Below are 22,971 nucleotides of genomic sequence, written 5' to 3'. Positions count from 1 at the left end.
CACATATGAGTGTAATCTTATGGTACTTGACTCTGTCTGACTTATTTTGTTTAGCATGATATTCTCAAGGTCCATGTTGTCACAAATGGCAGTATTTCATCTTTCCCTATGCCTGAGTAGTAATTCATGTGTATATGTACCACATCATCTTTATCTAATCATATATTGAGAGATACTTTGCTTGCTTCCATGTCTTGGCTACCATAAATAATACTGCAATGAACATAGGGGTGCATACATCTTTGCAAATAAGTGCTTTCAAGTTTTGGGGGTAGATACCCAGAAGAGGAAATTCTGGATCATATAGCAACTCTATTCTTACTTTATTGAGAAAATACCATAGTATCTGTACCAGTTGACATTCCCACAAGCAGTGAATATAGGTTCTTTTTTCTCCACAACTTCTCCAACAAATGTTATTACTTGCCTTGTTGATAATAGCCATTTTAACTAATAGCTATTATGTGAGGTATCTCAATGTAGTTTGATTTGGATTTCCTTGATAGCTAGCGAAGTTGAGCATCTTTTCATATATCTGCTGGCCATTTGTATGTCTTCTTAAAAGAAATGTCTGTCAGGTCCTCTGCCCATTTTGTAATTGGATTATTTGTTTGCTTATTTGTTTAGCATTTTACTTAAAGGGAGTATAAGAAAATATTTCTTTGATTTAAAGTGAGATCAAAATCATGTTGATAAAAATCTTCAAAATATTTAAAGATGGAACACTCAGAGAAATCCTGCCTTTGAGTGTGAGTAAGGGTTCAGAAAAAAATAAGTGATTGGCAGTGCAACTACCTATCTCCACTGACACATGTCTGATCAGCCTTTGTCACTCAGAGGATTTTGGGAATTAAGTGACCATCTGAGTCTGGATCTCCAAAGGGATGAAAAATAGTCCTACATTATGTCAAAAGTTTGTAGATCAGGCATTGCAAGTTATTAGAAAGAAATTTTCAGATCTATATCTTATTCATTATATGGATGATATTTTACTAGCTCATAAAGATCGGGCTACTTTACAGGAAATTCTTACTCAGACCATCCTTGCTTTAGAAGAACATGGTCTAAAAATAGCCCCAGAAAAGATTCAGACTGAACCTTCTTTTTCATACTTAGGCAGAATATTACATACCTCTACTATCACCCATCAGCCTTTACAATTAAGAAAAGATCATTTAAACACATTGAATGATTATCAGAAACTATTAGGTGATATCAACTGGGTCAGGCCATATCTAAAAATAACCACTCTTGACTTAAAACCTCTATTTGACATTTTAAAGGGAGATTCTAACCCTAAGTCTCCCCGACAATTAACTGTAGAAGGAGAAACGGCTATAGCAAAAATAGAATAGGCCATCAATAAACAGCAACTACAGTATCTAGATTATTCCAAATCTTGGGCCTTAATTATTCTAGCCACTAAATATACTCCTACAGGATGATTGTGGCAGGAAGGACCATTAGAATGGATACATTTACCTGTCACTCCTAGGAAGATTGTACCACCCTATCCCTCCCTAGTGGCCACTCTCATTATCAAAGGTAGACGGCGCAGTATCGAACTCTTTGGAAGAGAAGTTACTGAGATAATAATACCTTATAAAAGAGAACAATTAGACACACTATTACAATTTGAAGAAGAGTGGCAAATAGCTATAGGTAACTTCCCAGGACAAATTTTACATCATTTGCCAAGATCACCTATATTGCAATTTCTCTCCCTACATCCGTTTATATTTCCTATTAAATGTTCAAAAGAACCATTATCACCTCCTGCCTCCTTAGTATTCACAGATGGTTCCTCTAATGGTAGGGCAGTAACAATCATTGACTCAATAACCCATGTTCAACAAACTCTAGAGACGTCAGCTCAGAGAACAGAGCTTTTGGCAGTCATTTATGCTTTTGAACAATTGCAACAGGTTCCCTTTAACTTGTACACTGACTCTCAATATATAGTTAAATTATTTCCTCATATTGAGACCGCCTCTCTCCCACAAGGAAGAACAGCCATTTTCTCTTTGTTAACTCAGCTACAAACTTGCATTCACAAACGAGAAAAGGCTTTCTATATTGGACATATTAGAGCTCATTCCTGCCTACCAGGACCCTTAAGCGAAGGAAATTATCAGGTGGATTTACTAACTCGCTCAGTAGTTTGTACAGCTCTAGAAGAAGCCCGGCGGTCTCATGCCATTCACCATCAAAATGCTTCTGCTCTCCGTCTATATTATCGCATATCTAGAGAAGCTGCTCGAAGTATTGTGCGTGACTGCGGCCATTGTCCTACTCATTTTCCTAGCCCTGCTACTGGAGTTAATCCAAGAGGACTTAGACCCTGTGACTTATGGCAGATGGATATTACTCATGTCCCATCTTTTGGCAAACTTTGCTATGTGCATGTTTGTATTGGTACCTTTTCTCATGTTATCCTTGCTTCTGCACGTACAGGAGAAGCCTTTAAAGATGTAAGTCAACATCTATTCCAATGCTTTTCCTACCTAGGAATACCAAGGGCACTTAAAACTGACAATGGGCCTGCCTATACCTCTAGAGCTTTTAAAAACTTATGCTCTACATTCGGCATCGCACATACTACAGGAATACCCTACAATCCTCAAGGCCAAGCAATAGTAGAAAGGGCTCACCAAACTTTAAAAACACAAATTAAAAAATTACAAGAAAATGAGTTTAAATATTCCTCTCCTCATCATGTTCTACAACATGCTCAATTTGTAATTAATATACTAAATGTAGATTCTGAGGGAAATTCCCCGATGTACAGGCATTGGAACCCTGATCTAACTAAACCTAAAGCCCTCGTCAAATGGAGAGACTTGCTTACAGGAGCCTGGAAGGGGCCTGATGTACTTTTAACCCAGGGGAGAGGATATGCTTGTATATTTCCACAGGACGCAGACTCACCTGTGTAGATTCCAGACCATCTAGTCCGACCTTATGTCTCACCGCCCGCCATCTCTGCCTCATCATAGCACACCTGACCAGTGCCCGTCTGCAGCAGATGTGCAGCCCTGAGATAGAACAATCTGTCCATTGGGAGGATCACATGTGCCTCCGTTTTGTCTTTCCACATGTCCCAGCTTTGCCCCACATCTCCTTTCCTTTTTCCTTTTTTTAAAATCTAACTACTTGTTTGCTGGTTCTTTGGCCTTTCTCCTTCTTTCCTGAACACAGCGTTTTCTAGAATCTCCCTACCCTACTGTTCCAAGAAGGGCATCTCCTTTTTATGCCGTGACTAGGGGTGTTTGGTATATGCCCCATACATGGAGTTGTCTTGTGCCAAGAGCCTGACATCCTGGGCTGAGAAAGCCCTGTTCCAGGACTCTCCTTTGTCCTGTATTGGCGCCTCTTACCCTTGTGCCAAGAGGGACCCTCTTCTTACAACCCAATTGCCCATAGCTGTTGCCTGAGCTCTCTGTTAATGCTGAGGTTGAAGCCTCATGGTGGCTGGCACCATGGATCTGTCTCTGGCCCAATGGCGTAAGCTGGGCCCTCTCTAGAGAAGAAACCTGAGTTCCCTATGATCAATGCCAGAGCCCTGCCAGCAGGCAAGGGAATCCAAAGGCAGTTGCTGGGCATGGAGGCCAGAGGGACATAGGCTATCAAGGAGACAAAACTGAACCTCACATCACCCTACTTGGCCCAGAGATGGCTGGTAGTCAACGACGGGTAAGACTCCACAGGGTGGGGCAACCTAAGACAGGCACAGTCGGGGGCCAGTAGGAGAAAACTTGGGGTGCAACAAAGGTGGGGCACAGACCCCCCTCCCCAATGGTGCAGGGGCTTGAACACTCGCCCCTTCTGAGGAAGGTCTCCTGTCTCCATGGCTGCTTCCTGCTTCCCATGCCCAGCTCAGATCGGGACCCAGGTAAAGACAGAGACTGGCTGACAGCAGCTGCCCTCTCACTGCAACAGGACTTGTTTCCCATTTCTACCTGGGACCACAGGGAAAGGGGAAGCTGAAGGAAAGGGCTGTGTCAGGATGCTGCCTTCTTCCCTTTCTTCTCCCTCTTTTTTCTAAACACTCCCATGCCTTGTAGTTCTTTTGCTTTCTCTTCTTTTTCTCTCTACTACCCTCCATCTTCCATATCAGCTGACCCAGAGGGCACAGCTTACTCCTCCTCGGACACCAACACCATCATCAACCACGGCCCTGATGGACCCTTTGATGCAGCCCTTCAACTCGCTGACGCTTCGGGAAGCCTGTGATGCCGCCCGCTAGCCAGACCAACAAAGACAATCAAACCAACAACTTGAGGACAGCTGTAATCCCTTGACTGAAGAGGCCGGCAACCTTCTACAGGAATGGGGCTCCTTGTGCACTCCATCCACTATGTTTATAGTTATGCTCACTGTCATTGCTTGCCAGTCTTCTTCCAAGACTTAAATGGCCCAATCTGAGAGGTGGCCACTGATTTGCATGAGCTATCATTTAAAAAATAAAAAAGGGGGAATTTGCTGGAAGCCGGTCCATCCTTGCTGCTTGACACAGTCGCTGCAGGATAGAAACATCTGCACAGCATATGTTTCAAGGGACCTGGCATATATAGCATACTGTTCTTAATATGTTTGCTCCCCTTAGCGCTGTGTGTTTTAACCAAGGTCACCTCTCCGAGAAAGGTTGTTTCCCCAGGTAGGGATTTTTCCCTTAAGTTAGGGAGGGGATGAAACTCCTTAACTAAGTGCCAGGCGGGTAGTTAATCACTTTAACTACAAACAATCATGCTTAAGCTACATAATCTTTACTCCCTGGAATGGAGATAAGAAACGCCCTAACCTTTGTAATAGAAATTGACAGGATTAAAATCAACTGGTATAAATACGGATGTAACAAGACAATAAACAGCAGAACCTCTCTGGAGATCCAGACCAGAACTTGGCTGGAGATCCTGGCTGGAGATCCTGGCTAGGCTGCTGATCAACTGAACACTGTCTCCGTGTCATTCCTTCTTCGCCAACTCCGTCCACACCTTTGGGGACCCCTGGACCTGCTGGGGTTGGACCCCGGCATCTGAGTTTATGATTGTCAGAAGAGTAAGTCTTTTATCTTTGTCATTTATCATCTACATACAAAGATGTTTGCTTTTGAAAATTAAGATGATGTGATTTTTTAAAAAAAAAACTTCCTTAGTAAATTAAGGCAAGGAATTTTTTATAATTCTTCTTCTATTTTTTTAATCTTCACCTGAGGACTTTTGTTGTTGTTGTTTTCCACTGCTTTTCAGAGAGAGTTGTGGGGAGGGAGGGAGAGAAGGGGAGGTAGAGAGAGAGACATCAATGTGAGAGGGACACATCAACTTGTTGCCTTCCACATGGGGTCAGGGAATGAGCTTTTTCTTTTCATTTCTTTTCCATTGAATTTATTCGGGTGACATTGGTTCACAGAACCATACAAGTTCCAAGTGCCCAACTCAACAAAGCCTCAATGATGTTTATAAAAAATGAGATTTTTAATATATAAATTTTAATAATGAAATATGGGAAGCTTTATTAGATAATGGCTTACAATACAGAAAAATTATGATACAAACATATATTTTTACCCTGGGAAAGTATGTACAGTTGTTGGATTAGAAATTTTGTCTGTACTACTTTCAAGAATTTTTGTTTTCATAGAAACTGCAGACAAAGCAATTTTGTTGTCTTTTGTTAATACTTTGTTATCTATGGGTTGAAGAGTAGCCAGAAATCTTTTCATCATACAATTATTGTTCTGCACTTGGAATGTGTCTCTTAAAATTGTTGCATCTTATTGTCTCTAAGGACACTATTCCCACTGCTCCCTCTAGGTATTTTGCCAAAATTCAGTGCATATTAAAATCATTAGTCATGTTGGAACTTGGTCATGACGGGCCCTTTCCTTATCTACACAGTGTACATCCATAAGAGTCTGAGATTATAAAAGTCATCTTAATCTTCCTTCAGTGTGTAAAAATCTTTTCCCAGAGAAATCAGAAATCACCCCTTTCAAAATATTCTTTAAAAATTACCTTATATTTCTCAGACATTTAAAATACATGACTTTTTATTTTGGCTTTCTGATATAAGAAATTATTCCCTAGGTTTAAAGTGAAATAAAGTCTTTAGTGAGAGGCTTTGGGCACTTTCCACTAGAAAATAATCATCCATGAATGTGTATGTCTTCATGAGAGGAACATTGGGGCACGTTAACTGACCCCACTTATACTTTCAGTTTGACCATTGGAACTACCAGGATTACACAGTCAACTGCAGCCAGGATTACCTTCCATAAGAGTAAGTATGTTCTTGTTTGGCAATTCAGTTTGTTTCGTCATTCAAAGTTCTAGTTCCTTAGTCCTGCAAAATATTACTAATCTTTTTAAAAATGAGATATGGCAATATTGGATATCTCTGAAAATAAAATAGTTATTTCTAATGTTAGTTTGTATTATAACAAAAGAAATCTGAAGGGATTATACACATTTAAAATATTTATTACATGCATCACTAGAGAGGGGTCAGTACCTGCTCACTCTTTATCCTTAATATTTATAGCACTACCTGTCATATCATAGATTCTAAATAAATACCTTCTGAATGAATGTATGAGTATTCAGAGCAACATTATATACATTATGATCAGAAATGTTGTTTTTAGAAATCAGTGAGCTCATTATAATTTCAAATATTCCTTTAAATATAGTAAATAGAAAATTCACCTGAATGAAAGTGGTTTACCAGAACATTCACTTAAATTATTGTATCACAGAACCAAAATTGAATTTGGTCAAGAAGGGTCCTTTACTTATCCACACAGAGGGCCCCTGTACATCCTTAAGAGACTGAGATAATAGAAGTCATCTTAATCTTCCTTCACTATGTAAAAGTCTTTTCCTAAAAAAATCAGAAATCATCTTTCAAAATACTCTAAAAAATAACCTTATATTTCAGTGATTTGGTACCACTTAAATTTTGGTATTGGTGATTGGAAAAGGATGTGAGTGTAATAATGTGGAACAATATTCTGAGTTAAAATGCCACAGTGAAGTATTGAGAGCTTAAGAATTTTCTGTTTGGTTCAAAAGGTCAATTCCTATATGATCCTATCTAAAAAGGTACCAGATTAGCAGCTAATTATTTCTCCCCCTCAGCCAAGGTTAGTGCTCCTTTTCTCCAGACATGCCTGTAAACCATAGGTAATTCTCTGTCTCCAGTGCTCTAATGCTGTTATTTGTTACTGCCTTGATTGAAACAACTTGCCTCAATTCACCAGACCTTAGGAAAACACACCTGGGTGGAGATTGCTAGAAATAAGTGAAGCCATTAATATACCAATCTAATTAAATTTCTCATGGAAAATTTTTTTCTCTTTGAAATGAAGAGAAATCGAAAGACATAGAATATTTACAGCTATTTACAAAAAAATAGCTGCTCATGTAATTAAGTGTTAATGGGTGCTGAGAAAGAAATGTGAAGTACCTATTGCCTCATGTTCAAAACTGCAGTCTCTAAACTCTGCCCTTAGTATTTCTTCACAGGACATTGAACACGTTATAAGAGGCACCAAAATTCACAAGCTTTATAAAGAATGCAGGAACTGTCCTAGTCATTGTTGCTAAGCGGTTAGAGTGAAGGGTCTGGGGTTTGATTCCTGGCGAAGGGGTGGTATCTGGGTTGCAGGTTCATCCCAGGCTTGAGACAGGGCACAGGCCAGAGGCTACCAATGCATGTGTCTCTCTCACTCACTTCCCACCCCTCCCTCACTTCCACTCTCTCTACAAATCAATGGAAAAAATTACTCTATGGTGAGGATTAACAAACAAACAAAAGGATGCAGAAAAAAACAATAGTGTAGTAATCACTGATTAGTGCACTCACACATTAGCGTAAGTATTACAGCAGGTTATGAGATGGGAGGGAGGAGGAGGAAGTGAAAGGAGAGAAAGCTTTAACTGACTATCTGCCAGGCACTTTGGTGAACTATAGCAATCAACAATCACAATGATTCCATGAACTAAATATTATGGAGGAAACTGAACCCGAAGAGGAAAAGGGAAATGAGAACTCCACAGTCTTATTCCAGAGATTAAAATACCTTTAAAACACATGTTAAAGAAAATATGGCAAATACGATAGTCATTCTTTCTTGATTTCCACAAACTTTTAAGGACTCTTACTATGCTCCTGGAGATAAGCTTGCTGCTTGGGACAAAACAATGACAAAATAAAATTTATTTTTACAGTTTAACAATCTAGTCATCAGAGAATAATAAATAATAATCATAGGCTACAATGGGAATAGTAAGAAGAAAAGATACATCTATCTTAGAAAGTTAAAGATAGATTCCTGGTGGAATTAATGCCTAAACCAAAACTTAAAATAGGGATAGAGCAGTTACAGCCGTGGGCAAACTACGGCCCACGGGCCGGATCCGGCCGTTTGAAATGAATAAAACTAAAAAAAAAAAAAAAAGACTGTACCCTTTTATGTTATGATGTTTACTTTGAATTTATATTAGTTCACACAAACACTCCATCCATGCTTTTGTTCCGGCCCTCCGGTCCAGTTTAAGAACCCACTGTGGCCCTCGAGTCAAAAAGTTTGCCCACCCCTAAGTTAGAACTACAAGTGTAGAGATCTTTAAAAACAAAAGGACCAGCATCTGAAAATCTCCACAGGTAATTTTAAGCATCGCCTTTAATGGAAACCGCTAGTAAGTAAGTCTAGGAAAGCAAATTGAATCAGGAGAGATGACACCAGCAGCCCAACTCTATAGGTCATACTCTTAATCACTATGATATACTCTTTTTGGGAGCCAATGCAGGTACGCTAGTAGGAATTAAAAAAAAATGAGGGAAATTTTGTGGACTGATAGCAGAAATATTAGAAAGCTCTCCATATGCTAACAAAGAAGCTTAAGTTTTAAAATGAGGGCAAAAAAGAGTGATTGAAAAAATTAAAATTAATGTTTTAGTTACAAAACTCCATTTCACTCTAAAAAAAGAAATATTTTTCATTAACATAATATCAGTCTTCCCTTCCTACCAAACTCCACCACCTCACTCTAGTGAATCATCTTCATGTACTTGTGCTGCCTCCCTCAACCCAGGTTCAGCTTGGTTCTGGAACAATTACATAATTTCTTTTTTATATATATATTTTTTATTTATTTATTTATTTATTTATTTATTATTTTTTATTTTCTATTATTGCTTAAAGTAATACAAAGGGTATTACATATGTGTCCATTCCCCCCCCCTAGACAGTCCCCTAGTCTCCCCTACCCCCCAGTGTCTTATGTCCATTGGTTATGCTTATATGCATGCATACAAGTCCTTTGATTGATCTCTTACCCCCCTACCTCCTGCCCCCCAACCCTCCCCGGCCTTCCCGCTGCAGTTTGACAATCTGTTTGAGGCAGCTCTGCCTCTGTATCTATTATTGTTCAAAAGTTTATAATGGTCTCTATTATCCATGAATGAGTGAGATCATGTGGTATTTTTCCTTCCTTGACTGGCTTATTTCACTTAGCGTAATGCTCTCCAGTTCCATCCATGCTGTTGCAAATGGTAAGAGTTCCTTCCTTTTTAGAGCAGCATAGTATTCCATTGTGTAGATGTACCACAGTTTTCTAATCCATTCATCTACTGATGGGCACTTAGGCTGTTTCCAGATCTTAGCTATGGTGAATTGTGCTGCTATGAACATAGGGGTGCATATATCCTTTCTGATTGGTGTTTCTGGTTTCTTGGGATATATTCCTAGAAGTGGGATCACAGGGTCAAATGGGAGTTTCATTTTCAGTTTTTTAAGGAAACTCCATACTGTCTTCCAGAGTGACTGCACCAGTCTGCATTCCCACCAGCAGTGCACAAGTGTTCCTTTTTCTCCACATCCTCTCCAGCACCTGTCATTTGTTGATTTGTTGATGATAACCAGCCTGACAGGTGTGAGATGGTACCTCATTGTTGTTTTGATTTGCATCTCTCGGATGATTAGTGACTTTGAGCATGTTTTCATATGTCTCTTGGCTTTCTGAATGTCCTCTTTTGAAAGGTGTCTATTTAGGTCCTTTGCCCATTTTTTGATTGGATTGTTTATCTTCCTTTTGTTGAGTTGTATGAGTTCCCTATAAATTTTGGAGATTAGGCCCTTATCAGATATGACATTGGCAAATATGTTTCCCCACACAGTGGGTTTTCTCGTTGTTTTGTTGATGGTTTCTTTTGCTGTGCAGAAGCTTTTTATTTTGATGTAGTCCCATTTGTTCATTTTCTCTTTATTTTCCAATGCCCTAGGAACTGTATTGGTGAAGAAATTGCTTCGGCATATGTCTGAGATTTTGTTGCCTTTGGATTCTTCTAGAATTTTTATGGTTTCCTGTCGTACATTTAAGTCCTTTATCCATTTTGAGTTTATTTTTGTGTATGGTGTAAGTTGGTGGTCTAGTTTCATTTTCTTACATGTATCTCTATGGTGATGATTAACAAACAAACAAAAGGATGCAGAAAAAAACCATAGTGTAGTGGTCACTGATTAGTGCCCTCACACATTAGTGTAAGTATTAGAGCAGGTTATGGGATGGGAGGGAGGAGGAGGAAGTGAAAGAAGAGAAAGCTCTAACTGACTATCTGCCAGGCACTTTGGGGAACTATAGCAATCAACAATCACAATGATTCCATGAAGTAAATATCATGGAGGAAACTGAACCCGAAGAGGAAAAGGGAAATGAGAACTCCACAGTCTTATTCCAGAGACAAAAATACCTGTAAAACACATTTTAAAGAAAATAAGGCAAATATGATAATCCTTTTTCCTTTATTTCCACAAACGTTTAAGGAACTCTTATATGCCCCTGGAGATAAGCTTGCTGCTTGGGACAAAACAATGTCAAAATAAAATTTGTTTATGCAGTTTGACAATTTAGTCATCAGAGAATAATAAATAATAATCATAGGCTATAATGGGAATAGTAAAAAGAAAAGATACATCTATCTTAAAAAGTTATAGATATATTCCTGTTGGAATTAATGCCTAAACCAAAACTTAAAATAGGGATAGAGCAGTTAGAGACTACAAGTGTAGAGATCTGTAAAAACAAAAGAACCACCATCTGAGAATCTCCACAGGTAATTTTAAGCAACATCATTAATGGAAACCGCTAGTAGATAAGTCTAGGGAAGCAAAATCAATCAGGAGAGATGATACCAGCAGCCAAAGGTCATTTTCTTAATCACTATGATATACTGTCTCTTGCTGGGAGCCAATGCAAGTACCTTAGTAGGAAAAAAAAAAACAAGAAATGAGGGAAAATTTACAGACTGATAGCAGAAATATTAGAAAGCTCTCCATATGCTAAGAAGCTTAAGTTTTATAATGAGGGCAAAAAAGAGTGATTGATAGAATTAAAATTAATGTTTCAGTTATAACACTCCATTTCACTCTAAAAAATAAATATTTTTTCATTAACATAATATCAGTCTTCACCTCCTACCAAACTCCACCACCTCACTCTAGTGAATCATCTTCGTGCATTTGTGCTGCCTCCTTCAACACAGGTTCAGCTTGGTTCTGGAACAATTACATCATTTCGATGTGATAAGAAGTAGAGATGTCACTATCCATCCTCTGTTCTCATCCTCAAATATCTATTCATGTGCATCACAGCCTTGGATCTTTTGTTTCCCTTGCCCGTATTACTCTTAAGATCTAGTAGTTCTCCGTATTAGTTATAAGACACTGATAGCATTTCTGTGGCAAATTGCAGTGCAGGAAAATTTGTGAAGTATCTAAGGTTTGTCTTTAGTTTCATGTCACACTAGACAGGAGAACCCCTTTTGTAATTCTATACCAATCTTTAGAATGGGAAGACTATGTGACTTTCTAATGTTTTTTTGCATGTGTTCAAGGAGCAACTTAATTATTGTTCCCCTTAGATCTCTACAAGGAGAAGAAATTGCAGAAATCTATCTCATTTTTCTATCTTTCTGCTATTCTGGCTCCATGTTAGTGGAAAACAGTAAAGGCCCCCTGTGAAGGTCACATCCATTTGAAGCTAGTGTTCAAGGTCTGCAGAAGGGGCAGATGCACAAATTAATACACTAGACAAGAAATATAAATTTAGAAGACATGGGGGAACCAGGTGGCGACCTTTTTCTAGCAGAGAGGCTCTCTGAAACCCTGGACCCATCAGCTTTCATTTACCTGAATACACATTTGCCCTTTAGGAATGCAAACAGGGTTATCAGTGGCGAAGTTTGGTAAACAATAAAAGGATTATCAGGTTAGGCGTGGTGGTCTGCAAACTGCAGCTGTCAAGCCACATGTGACTCTTTGGCCCCTTGAGTGTGGCTCTTCCTAACCTTAGGAGTACCCTAATTAAGTTAATAACAATGTACCTACCTATGTAGTTTAAGTTTAAAAGATTTGGCTCTCAAAAGAAATTTCAATCATTGTACTGTTGATATTTGGCTCTGTTGACTAAAGAGTTTGCTGACCACTGGGTTAGGGGATTGCCTTCAGCCATTCTGCCAACAGCAGGCAATATATTATGCTGAGTTTCAGTCCTGCTGAATATCAAAGTCCATTAGCCTTCCAAGGGACTTCACGCATAATTATGATAACTACTGTTGGTCTTTGCCTCCAGCAGTTACCAAACATAGATAACTTATTCAGAAGGACTAAATTGTCTAACCCAGTTGTTGGCAAACTCATTAGTCAACAAAGCCAAATATCAACAGTACAATGATTGAAATTTCTTTTGAGAGCCAAATTTTTCAAACTTAAACTATACAGGTAGGTACATTGTTATTAACTTAATTAGGGTACTCCTAAGCTGGCCTTTGCTAAAAATGTTTCATTTTTAATAATTAAGCCAACAACACAAAATAATTACAATTCTTAAATTGATGACAAAAATACCTGTAGGATTTGCAGCTGGTTGGAAAAATACAGATAACTTATGCTTCGAGTAGGTACTTTTGTCACCAGCGCACGATTTGCAGACGCGACTGGCACTAACCACTGCACAATGAGACTGCTGACTGACTGGCTCACTCAACTCATGCATGAATAGTGCGTGCGCCTCCCGCTAGCTGCATATCCTGGGGCCCACCTGCGCCGGGTCTCCGGTCTCCTGACCGACCGACAACCCCACCTCTATTAATGCCGCTTCTTCAAAATAGACTCGCCCAGGCCAAAAACCGACTTCTGCACATGGGCCATGAAGTTTCAATCACACTGTACATGAGTGCCTGCATGTGGTATTTTGTGGAAAAGCCACACACAAGGGGCCAAAGAGCCGCATGTGGCTCGCGAGATGCAGTTTGCTGACCACTGGTCTAACCTATACCTCAATTCTCTTTTCCCATGAAAAGAATTTTTATAAATTCTCTATGGATGAGAAATTTTGTTCTTACTCATTACTCTCAATAAAATATTTATTGACTGGAATATTTTATTAATCTAAATGCTTGATGAATTTGAAACTCAAACCCATTAACGCATTCCTTTTTCTCTTCTAAATTTTTACCTAAAGCCAAAATTAATTAACTTCCATTTAACAGAGTGGTAGATCAAGAGTTTCAAAGAAATACATAGTGTGGGGTAAATGTCAATGCAAAAATATTGAACAACACACAGGGGAGAGTTAATCATATCTGGGCTTTAGAAAAATGATTCTGATTGCATTGATTTTAAAATACTGAATGGGAAAAGCAAAGATATATGTTAAGCATATGTTAACATGTTTCTGCAATATTTCAGTTATGAGATAAAGACACAGAGAGTAAAAGTAGTGTTGTGGGTGAGAGAATAAAAAGAACAAATTAAAAAGAAAACAGAAATGACAAGATATATCAATAACTGAAAATGGGAGCAAAAAAAAAAGAACAATAAATAAAGTTTTTAAATAAGACTTATTGTAGACAGGGAAGGAAACACAGTCATGAGTGCCACATTAAAAATCTTGAAATATGCACATCTAGAGGCCTCTCAATAGGAAATCATAAGATAACAAAATAAGAAGGCCCAATACTGAATAGTAATGAGTGGTCGCCTAATGCCAGATGCAGTTATACATATTTTATCTATATTATCTAAATTTTTCATCATAACCCTAAAATGTACATATTATTTTGTCTGAAGTTTGGACTCATAGACACACAAAAGCCACAAGATAAAGAAATTAATCAAATTGCTCAAGGACTCTCAGATAGAAAAAAATGAAAAGTGTAAGATCAAACCATCTAAGTCTGATCTAGATGTCTAAGAATAAGTTGAAGTCAGAATACTGTAACATTATCCTGCAGATGTAAATGTAGGGATCATCAGCCTACTTGAAATCACCCTATTTATTATAACTTCCGAGAGAGAGGGCAGAGTAAAAGAGATATTGCCTACAAAAAATATTTCAGGTGCACCAACAAATTAGAAAAGGAAAAGGAGCTATGGTGGAGAATGGGGGAAAAATAGACAAAATGATGGGAAGAAATTCAGGATAATGTGAGGTGGTGGAAAGTAAGCTGTAAAGACTTTCATAAGTTCATGGTTTACTGTATGCAGAAGCGAACTAGAGTTAAATAAATCTGAAGTTTGTTTAATGATTGGAACAAGAGGAAGTCTAGTGGTGATGTTGGCTAGAGCAGTTTAAATGATGCAAAGACCACATGAGTTGTTGTATAAGTGGTTAATAAGATAGAGAAGACAATTATCAAGGAGGTAAAATTTAAGTGAGAAAGTTGAAGTATGTTTGAGAAATTTCCAAACCTTGTTAAACCTGATATTCCTAAATGATATTTATAATGGATGCTAGTGTGTATTTCAAGCTGAAATAGACTGACCCAAAATATTAAAAAATCAAGATATTGCTCTTCAGCTCTATAGATATATTTCCAATGTTCCCTTATTTGTCTGTCACATATTTTGAAATAAATATATATAAGAAGGAGTGAAAATATGTCATTGTCAAATGTGTTTAGAAAGAAATAATGGAAAAACATAAATAAATAAAATTCAGTATCAAAGCTCTGGTCTTAACTATAATGCTTTGATAGGAAAAGGGCTTTCAAGATCTAGAGAAAAATGAAACTATAGATGTACCACAGTTTTTTAATCCTCTCATCTGCTGATGGGCACTTAGGCTGTTTCCAAATCTTAGCTATTGTAAATTGTGCTGCTATGAACATAGGGTGCATATATTCTTTCTTATTGGTTCTTCTGATTTCTTGGGATATCTTCCTAGAAGTGGGATTGCTGGGTCAAATGGGAGCTCCATATTTAATTTTTTGAGGAAACAAAGCAGATAGTTAAAAGGCATTAGGGTTTTAACTGTCAAAGGAAATTAATTAATCTGAGTACATAATTCCATATTTCTGCTTGAAAGCTAGGGGGAAATTTCTTTTTAGCACTAGTATATCCTAAAAAGCATGAAAATGTATGGCATACATATTCTAACAGAAGTAAAGTATAGCCAAGGGTAATATTAACTTTATAAAATACATATATTTGAAATACATTTCTTGTGAGGAATACCTCAAAAAATTGGATAACACATTTTAATGAATCTTTAAGAGCATGTATCCAATAAACACACCTCAGAGAAACTCCACTGGATAAATTGAAACAGAATAAACTATGTGATTCATTGTCAGTTTAATTAAAAATACACATGTAAATTATAATGCTAGGATTTTCTTAACAAAGGCCAGTGTTAGTTTTTTTAGAGACTTTTCTGCTAGAAGCATTTCTGGAGTTAGGAAGTAGGGGAAAGCCAGAATAGTAGATCCAAAGCAACTTCTAGGAAGTAGGGGGAAGTAAGAATAGTAGATCCAAAGCAATTTTAGAACTTACTTTCATTGGTGTTTATAATATAATATGTCAAACCGACACGAATTAAGGTTAAATTGTAATTAGAAGCAGCAGAGCAAATATGTGATTTAAATATGAACAGTTATGTGACACAAAAAGGTAATCAAACATTGGCATGTATGATATGCTTACTTCCTCACTGAGCTAGGAATCACTCTCTGATTTACTTCTCTTGAGGTTAGAAGATGACGAGGACTCTGGAGTTCCTCATATAAAGTCTTATTATTTGAAGCAGAATGAGCAAAAGACAGTAATCAAGGATGAAAAACCAAACTACACTAACGACCTTCATCTTGCTGGGACTGACCGATGACACTCCACTGAAAATATTGCTGTTTATCTTTCTATTTCTTTCCTACGTGTTGAGTATATCTGGAAACCTAACCATCCTCACCCTCACTCTGATGGATTCCCACCTAAAAACACCGATGTATCTGTTCCTTCAAAATTTCTCCTTCTTAGAAATTTCTTTCACAACTGCCTGTGTTCCCAGATTCCTATATAGCATATTATCAGGGGACAAGTCCATTACCTATAATGCTTGTTTCAGTCAACTCTTGTTTACAGACCTCTTTGCAGTAACGGAATTTTTCCTTCTGGCTGCCATGTCCTATGATCGCTACGTGGCCATCTGCAAACCCCTGCACTACACCACCATCATGAACAGCAGAGTCTGCAAGAACATCATTTTCTCCTGTTGGGCAGCAGCACTGATCACCATTCTCCCACCATTTAGTCTGGGTTTGGGCCTGGAATTCTGTGATTCGAACGTCATTGATCATTTTCTCTGTGATGCAATTCCTATCCTGAAGATCTCTTGCTCAGACACCTGGTTGATGGAACAAACGGTTATCGTGTGTGCTGTGTTGACATTCATCATGACTCTCATATGTGTGGTTCTTTCCTACATTTATATCATCAGGACTATCCTAAGGTTTCCCTCTGCCCAGCAAAGGAAAAAGGCCTTTTCCACGTGTTCTTCCCACATGATTGTGGTTTCCATTACTTATGGAAGCTGCATCTTCATTTATGTCAAACCTTCAGCCAAGGACGAGGTAGCTATAAATAAAGGGACTTCACTCCTTATTACGTCCATTTCACCCATGTTAAACCCCTTCATTTACACCCTGAGAAACAAGCAAGTGAAACAAGCTTTCCATGACTCAATTAAAAAGATTGCATTCCTCTTAAAGATGAAGAGAAAAAAGTAGGGAATCCAATTAAAAGGAAGGATAAATAGGCAGAAAACCCAAAGATACTAATATTATTTGTCTCTGCGTGACTTATTCTCCAGTCATATCAACATTCTTACTTTGTTTTTGGACTTGTTTACTGTGAATCCTGACTATTCAATTGTTTACTCCCCACAAAACTAAATTCTAAGGTATTTATGCTTACTATCTGGCAGAAATTTCTGTTTTTGCCAAACATTTTGGTTGCTATCCCTGAGAACACAGTAGAACACATTTTCTGCTATTTGTACATTATTAGATGTGACCAAGTAGCCTATATTATAGCTAACAGGATGGGTGTGGAAGCGATGTGCACTGTTTCTAGTCCGATGCTACGCAAATATTCAATAGTTAATCCACTTTCCCTGTTCCCCACCTACTGGCCAGATGTCCACATTTCAATACCTTTGTAAGTTTCATGTCAATAATGAATGAGCTTGATCTTCCATCTCTAGTATAGTCTTCACCCAAAGAACAGGCTATCACAGCAAGTTTGATAAAGCTTCTCCTCTACTTCAACTCCAGTCAGTTGTCACCTGATTTGACAGGTAAAGTATCACAGAACTATTCCTGCCACTGACTAAGGGAGCAATACTCAGATTTAGTTCTAATTTGGCTACATGAGTACAATTATGACCCATCCTCAAAGATTGTTATAAATACATTATGTTAACATTTTTTAATATGCTTATATTTTTATTTTTTAAATTATTGATTTCAGAGATAGGAAAGGAGATGCAGAGAGAGAAACGTCAATGACAAAAGAGAATCATAGATGAGGTGCTCCTTGCACGCCCCCCACTAGGGATGAAGAGCATAACCCTGGCTTGTGCCATGATCAGGAATGGAACTATGACCTTCTGCCTCATGGGTCAATGCTCAACCATTTAGCCACACTGGCCAGGCCTTACTTTTACATTTAATGGTATAGACATTATGTCTTGACTATTGGCATACTCCTACTCAGACAGCCATAAATTCAAACCTGGCCCAGGACAATCATATAAGGAAAAATAGTATTAAAAGTAAAATAAACAAGTTTGTAATACCACCCACCCTTCTTCAAATTTCCTGTCTTATAAACCTTTCCAGTGAAGTTCTCTGTTACTTCCTCTCATATTCATTGTGAGGTAGAAATTAGCTAAATAAAATTTTAGCTCTTTAATATTCTTAAATATATTTTTATTGATTTCAGAGAGGAAAATAGAGAGAGAGAGAGATAGAAACATCAATGATGAGAAAGAATCATTGATTGGCTGGGGGTTGAGCCTGCAACCAGACATGTGTCCTTGAGCAAAAATTGAATCCGGAATCCTTCAGTCAGCAGGCTGATGCTTTATGCACTGAGCCAAACCAGCTAAGGCTAGCTATTTAATATTTTTCAATCACTGTCTAAAATAACCAGTGTTTACATTACCCTTTCTACTTTCTGATGAGTCTATCACTTTGAGAACATTATGGTTGAAAAAATAGCTATGTCATATTTTGTTTTTCTTGACCTTTTATGTACTTTGGTAGAAGTAAACTATGTAAATTTTATCAGAATAAGTATATTCAATATACCCCACAAAAAATATTGTTCCCTCTGTCAATCCCTGTCAGATTCCATGAGCTTAACTAAGGGAGTAAATTTAGCCCTCAGGTACAAAAATTTGCTATTTTATATCTCAATACCCAATATATCTGAATTCTTACAGGCTAGGACAAATGTAATAAATCTGAAAATGTGAATGCGGAGCTAAAGTAGCTTTCTCACACCCAACAATTAATATTTCACTATTAATTCTTCGGTGGCATCTTAATAAATAATCTATTTTCATATTATTCCGAACAAGTGTGTTCTTGTGGAGGTTGTTCACATACAAAACTTCAAATAAATACCTTGCAGCCATTTTAATGAATAGTTTTTAAAATATGCAAAAACATAAAATATTTTAAAAAGTAATGAAGCATTCATAAATTAAGAACTATACCAAGGAATTTTTTATGCTAAAGCTTATGTTTAGTTCCCTGTGTTTATAAAGCTAAACTATAGAATCTTATGTTTTACTTTTATAACTTAATCCTATATTTTAAATATGCTTAATAAATATGCTCTTGGATATTCAAAATGTGTGGGTGTACATATTCAAAGTACTAGCAAGAGCTATCTCTATACTATGTATGATTTTACATGTATTTTCTTTGTTATTATCAGATTTATTGTTTTACAATTAAAATTATGTATTTATAGAAATTTATAAATAGAGGAAATCACTCACTATTAATTTTAAAGGACCTATGGTGATATAGTTTGCATATCTTCTGTTTCTGATGCTTATTTCTACATCTCTTCCCAAGAAGACAGTCCCCACTGCTGCCTTTAGGATATTTCTTACCGCCAGAGTCATTTACAAACTAGATTTATTGGTGACTTTGGAATCAGAGTCACCAAAGATATGAGTATTTATTTACTTATTTACAGACTGAGTACATTTTTAAATGTGCTAGTGTGCCAAAGGCATCATATCTTCAGGTTCTCTAAAGAATCAAAAAGGGGTCCTACACACTCTAGCATTTTTCCTTTTTTTCATTTTTTAATTAAATTTATTGGGTTGACAGTAGGTCATAACATTGTATAAGTTTCAAGTGTACATTTCTATAAAACGTAATCTGTATGTTGCTTTGTCTGCCCACCACCCAAAGCCAAAGCATTTCCCATCACCATATTCAGTATTTGTCCCTTTACTACCCCACCCCCACCTCATTTCCCTCTGGTAACCACCATACAGTTGTCTGTGTTATGAGTTTTTGTTTGTTTGTCTGGTTTATACACTTGTTGCTTTCAGTTCTATATTCCACATATGAGTGAAATCTTATGGTACTTGACTCTGTCTAACTTATTTTGCTTAGCATGATATTCTAAACATCCATTCCTGTTGTCACAAATTGCAGTATTTTATCTTTCCCTTTGCCTGAGTAGTAATCAATGGTGTATATGTACCACATCATCTTTATACAATCAAATCTCGAAAATATACTTTCATTGTTTCCATATCTTGGCCATTGTGAATAATGCTGCAATGAACATGGGGGTGCATATGTCATTGCAAACAAATGCTTTCAAGTTTTTAGGATAGGTATCCAGAAGAAGAAATTCTGGATCATGCGGTAACTCTACACTTAATTTTTGAAAAAATGCACTGTTTTTCCATTGTGGCTATACCAGTTTACATTCAGCAGTGAGCAAAGCTTCCTTTTTCTACACAACCTCAACAACTCTTGTTATTACTTGCCTGTGATATTAACCATTCTAACAGATGCCTATTATGTGAGGTGGTTCTTCATTGTAGTTTTGATTTGCATTTCCCTGATAACTAGTGAAGTTGAACATATTTTCATATACCTGTTGGCCATTAGTATGTTTTCTGAGAAGAAATGTCTGTCAGGTTCTCTGTGAATTTTGTAATTGGATTATTTGTTTGCTTGTTTGTTTAGCATTTTACTTAAAGGGAGTACAAGAAAATATTGTTTAGATTTAAAGTGAGATCAAGACCTTATTGATAAAGTCTCTAAAATATTTTAGAGACAGAGAAATCTTGCCTGTGAGGTTGAGTAAGGGTTCAAAAAAATATGTGACTGGAAGTGTACCTCCCTATCTCCGCTGACACATTTCTGGTCAGCTGTTGTAACCCTGGGGAATTTGGGGATTAAGTGACTATCTGAGACTGTGATTCTCAGAAGAGTAAGTATTTTCTTTGTTCTTTATTATCTACATAAATTATACAATGATGTTTTGCTTCTGAAATCTAAGGTGATGTGATGTTTTGTTTAAAATTCCTTACTAAATTCAGACAAGTAATTGTTGTTATTATTGTTGTCAATCCCCGCCTGTGGACATTGTTTTTCAAAGGGATTAGAAGGAGGAGGTACAGAAGAACAAGAGACATATGAAAACATGCTCAATGTCACTAATCATCAAAGAGATGCAAATCAAAACAACAATGAGGTACCATATCACATCTGTCAGAATGGCTATCATCAACAAATCAACAAATGACAAGCGCTGGCGAGGATGCAGAATAAAAGGAACCCTTGTGCACTGCTGGTGGGAATACAGACTGGTGTAGACACTGTGGAGAACAGTATGGAGTTTCCTCATAAAATGAAAAATGGAACTCCCATTTGAGCCATATCTCCCACTTCTAGGAATATATTCCAAGAAATCAGAAACACCAATTAGTAAGGATATATGCACCCCTATGTTTGTAGCAGCACAATTTACAATAGCTTTGATTTGGAAACAGCCTATATACCCACCAGCAGATGAGTGGATTAGAACGCTGTGGTATATCTACACTGTGGAATACTCTGCTGCTATAAAAAGGAAGGAACTCCTGCCATTTGCAGCAGCATGGATGGGCCTGGAGAGCATTATGCTAAGTGAAGTAAGTCAGTTGGAGAAAGAAAAATATCACATGATCTCACTCTTTTGTGGAATATAATGAACAACATAAACTGATGAACAAAAACAGATCCAGAGACAGAGACGCATTGTCAGACTGTCAAACCTCTGAGGGAATGCAGGGGAGGGTGGCGGGAAGGGAGAGAGTTTAGCCAAATGACTTGGAGGCATGCATATAAGCATAACCAATGGACACAGACACTACGGAGGTGTGGGCATGAGTGGGGAGGGGCAATAGAGGGATAAGGACACATTTGTAATACCTTAATCAATAAAGAAAATAAATAAATAGATTGAAGGGAGGGAAGGAGAAGAATTGGGAGAGAGAAACATCAATGAGAGAGACACATACTAGTAGACTGGTTGCCTCCCAACACAAACCCTGATCAGAGTGGGGAGTGAACCTGAAACCCAGGTAAGTGCCCTTGACCAGGAATGGAACAAGAGACCCCTCAGTGTGGGCCTACATTCAAACCAGTGAGCCACAACATGCTGCCCAAGGTAAGGCAAGTAATATTTAAGTAATTAAATATATATATTAAAATTAATTGACACCTGCTTGTGGATTAATACAATTAAAGATATCTCAATGTAGTATGGTATTTTAACACCCAGAAGCATCCTGTGTCAAAATGTTATTCATACTGAAAATATATCTCTAAAGAGGGAAACACATATATTATAGGTGTGTGTATATATGTTTGTACACAAACATAGGCATACACTTTCCTCTATAAAATAACATATTTGTTAATGTTCCAATAGTTTCTTCCCCTACTCACTTGTAAATTGAACAAGAATCATATCTGCAAGAGAGTTAGATATGAGGCCCTTACACTTTACTATCAATTAGTTTGTCAAAGTTGGTCTCTTTGTATCTAGGCAAGGAATAAACATGGATCAAAGACAAAATATTTTTTTAATAAGGAATGCTATTCTGAAAACAGTGTGCCCATAGAGGAAAGTGAGTTAAGAAGAGATGAACTGAGAAGAGGTTACCAGGCTTCAGATATATTTCATTTCTATAGCTCAGTTTAGAGCTACTGTGGTTGGTTTTTCTCTGGTCTTAAAATACTGCCTCTCAGCTGGGCTGGCATGGCTCAATAGTTGAATGATGGCCAATGAACTAGGAGGTCAAGGATTCCTAATCAGGGCACATGCCTGGGTTGTAGGATCAATCCCCAGTGTGGGGTGTTGGAGGAGGCCTGATGATTCTCTCTCACCATGGATGTTTCTATCACTCTCTCCCTCTCCCTTCCTCTCAGAAGTCAATAAAAAAAAAAAAAAACTTAAGAAAAATAGTAGACGTTGACAAAATGGCAGCAGAATGGACAGATGTGTCCTGAGCCTTGTCCCCAAGCAGATAGAATCATCAGCTGAAAGAAATAACATCCACCCCGAACTGGTGAAGGAGACTCACCTGGTGAGACAATTTGCAGCCA

At 37.6% G+C, this 22,971-nt stretch overlaps 1 protein-coding gene across 1 annotated transcript; it reads left to right on the top strand.

Moving 5' to 3' along the window:
* Window positions 1–16,113: 16,113 nt before the first annotated feature.
* Window positions 16,114–17,064, top strand: LOC308513910 (olfactory receptor 6C2-like; the record flags this gene model as incomplete). The annotated part of the gene is made up of 1 exon (XM_081083979.1): window positions 16,114–17,064. One exon carries the CDS (start codon window positions 16,114–16,116, stop codon window positions 17,062–17,064), a length of 951 nt encoding a protein of 316 aa, XP_080940105.1.
* Between the last annotated feature and the right edge of the window lie 5,907 nt (window positions 17,065–22,971).

Source organism: Myotis nattereri (assembly GCF_964212035.1).
Source record: "Myotis nattereri genome assembly, chromosome: 2".
Taxonomy (NCBI): Eukaryota; Metazoa; Chordata; class Mammalia; order Chiroptera; family Vespertilionidae; genus Myotis; species Myotis nattereri.
Note: the sequence above shows the minus strand (reverse complement) of the source record. Positions and strands in the feature narration are given on the sequence as shown.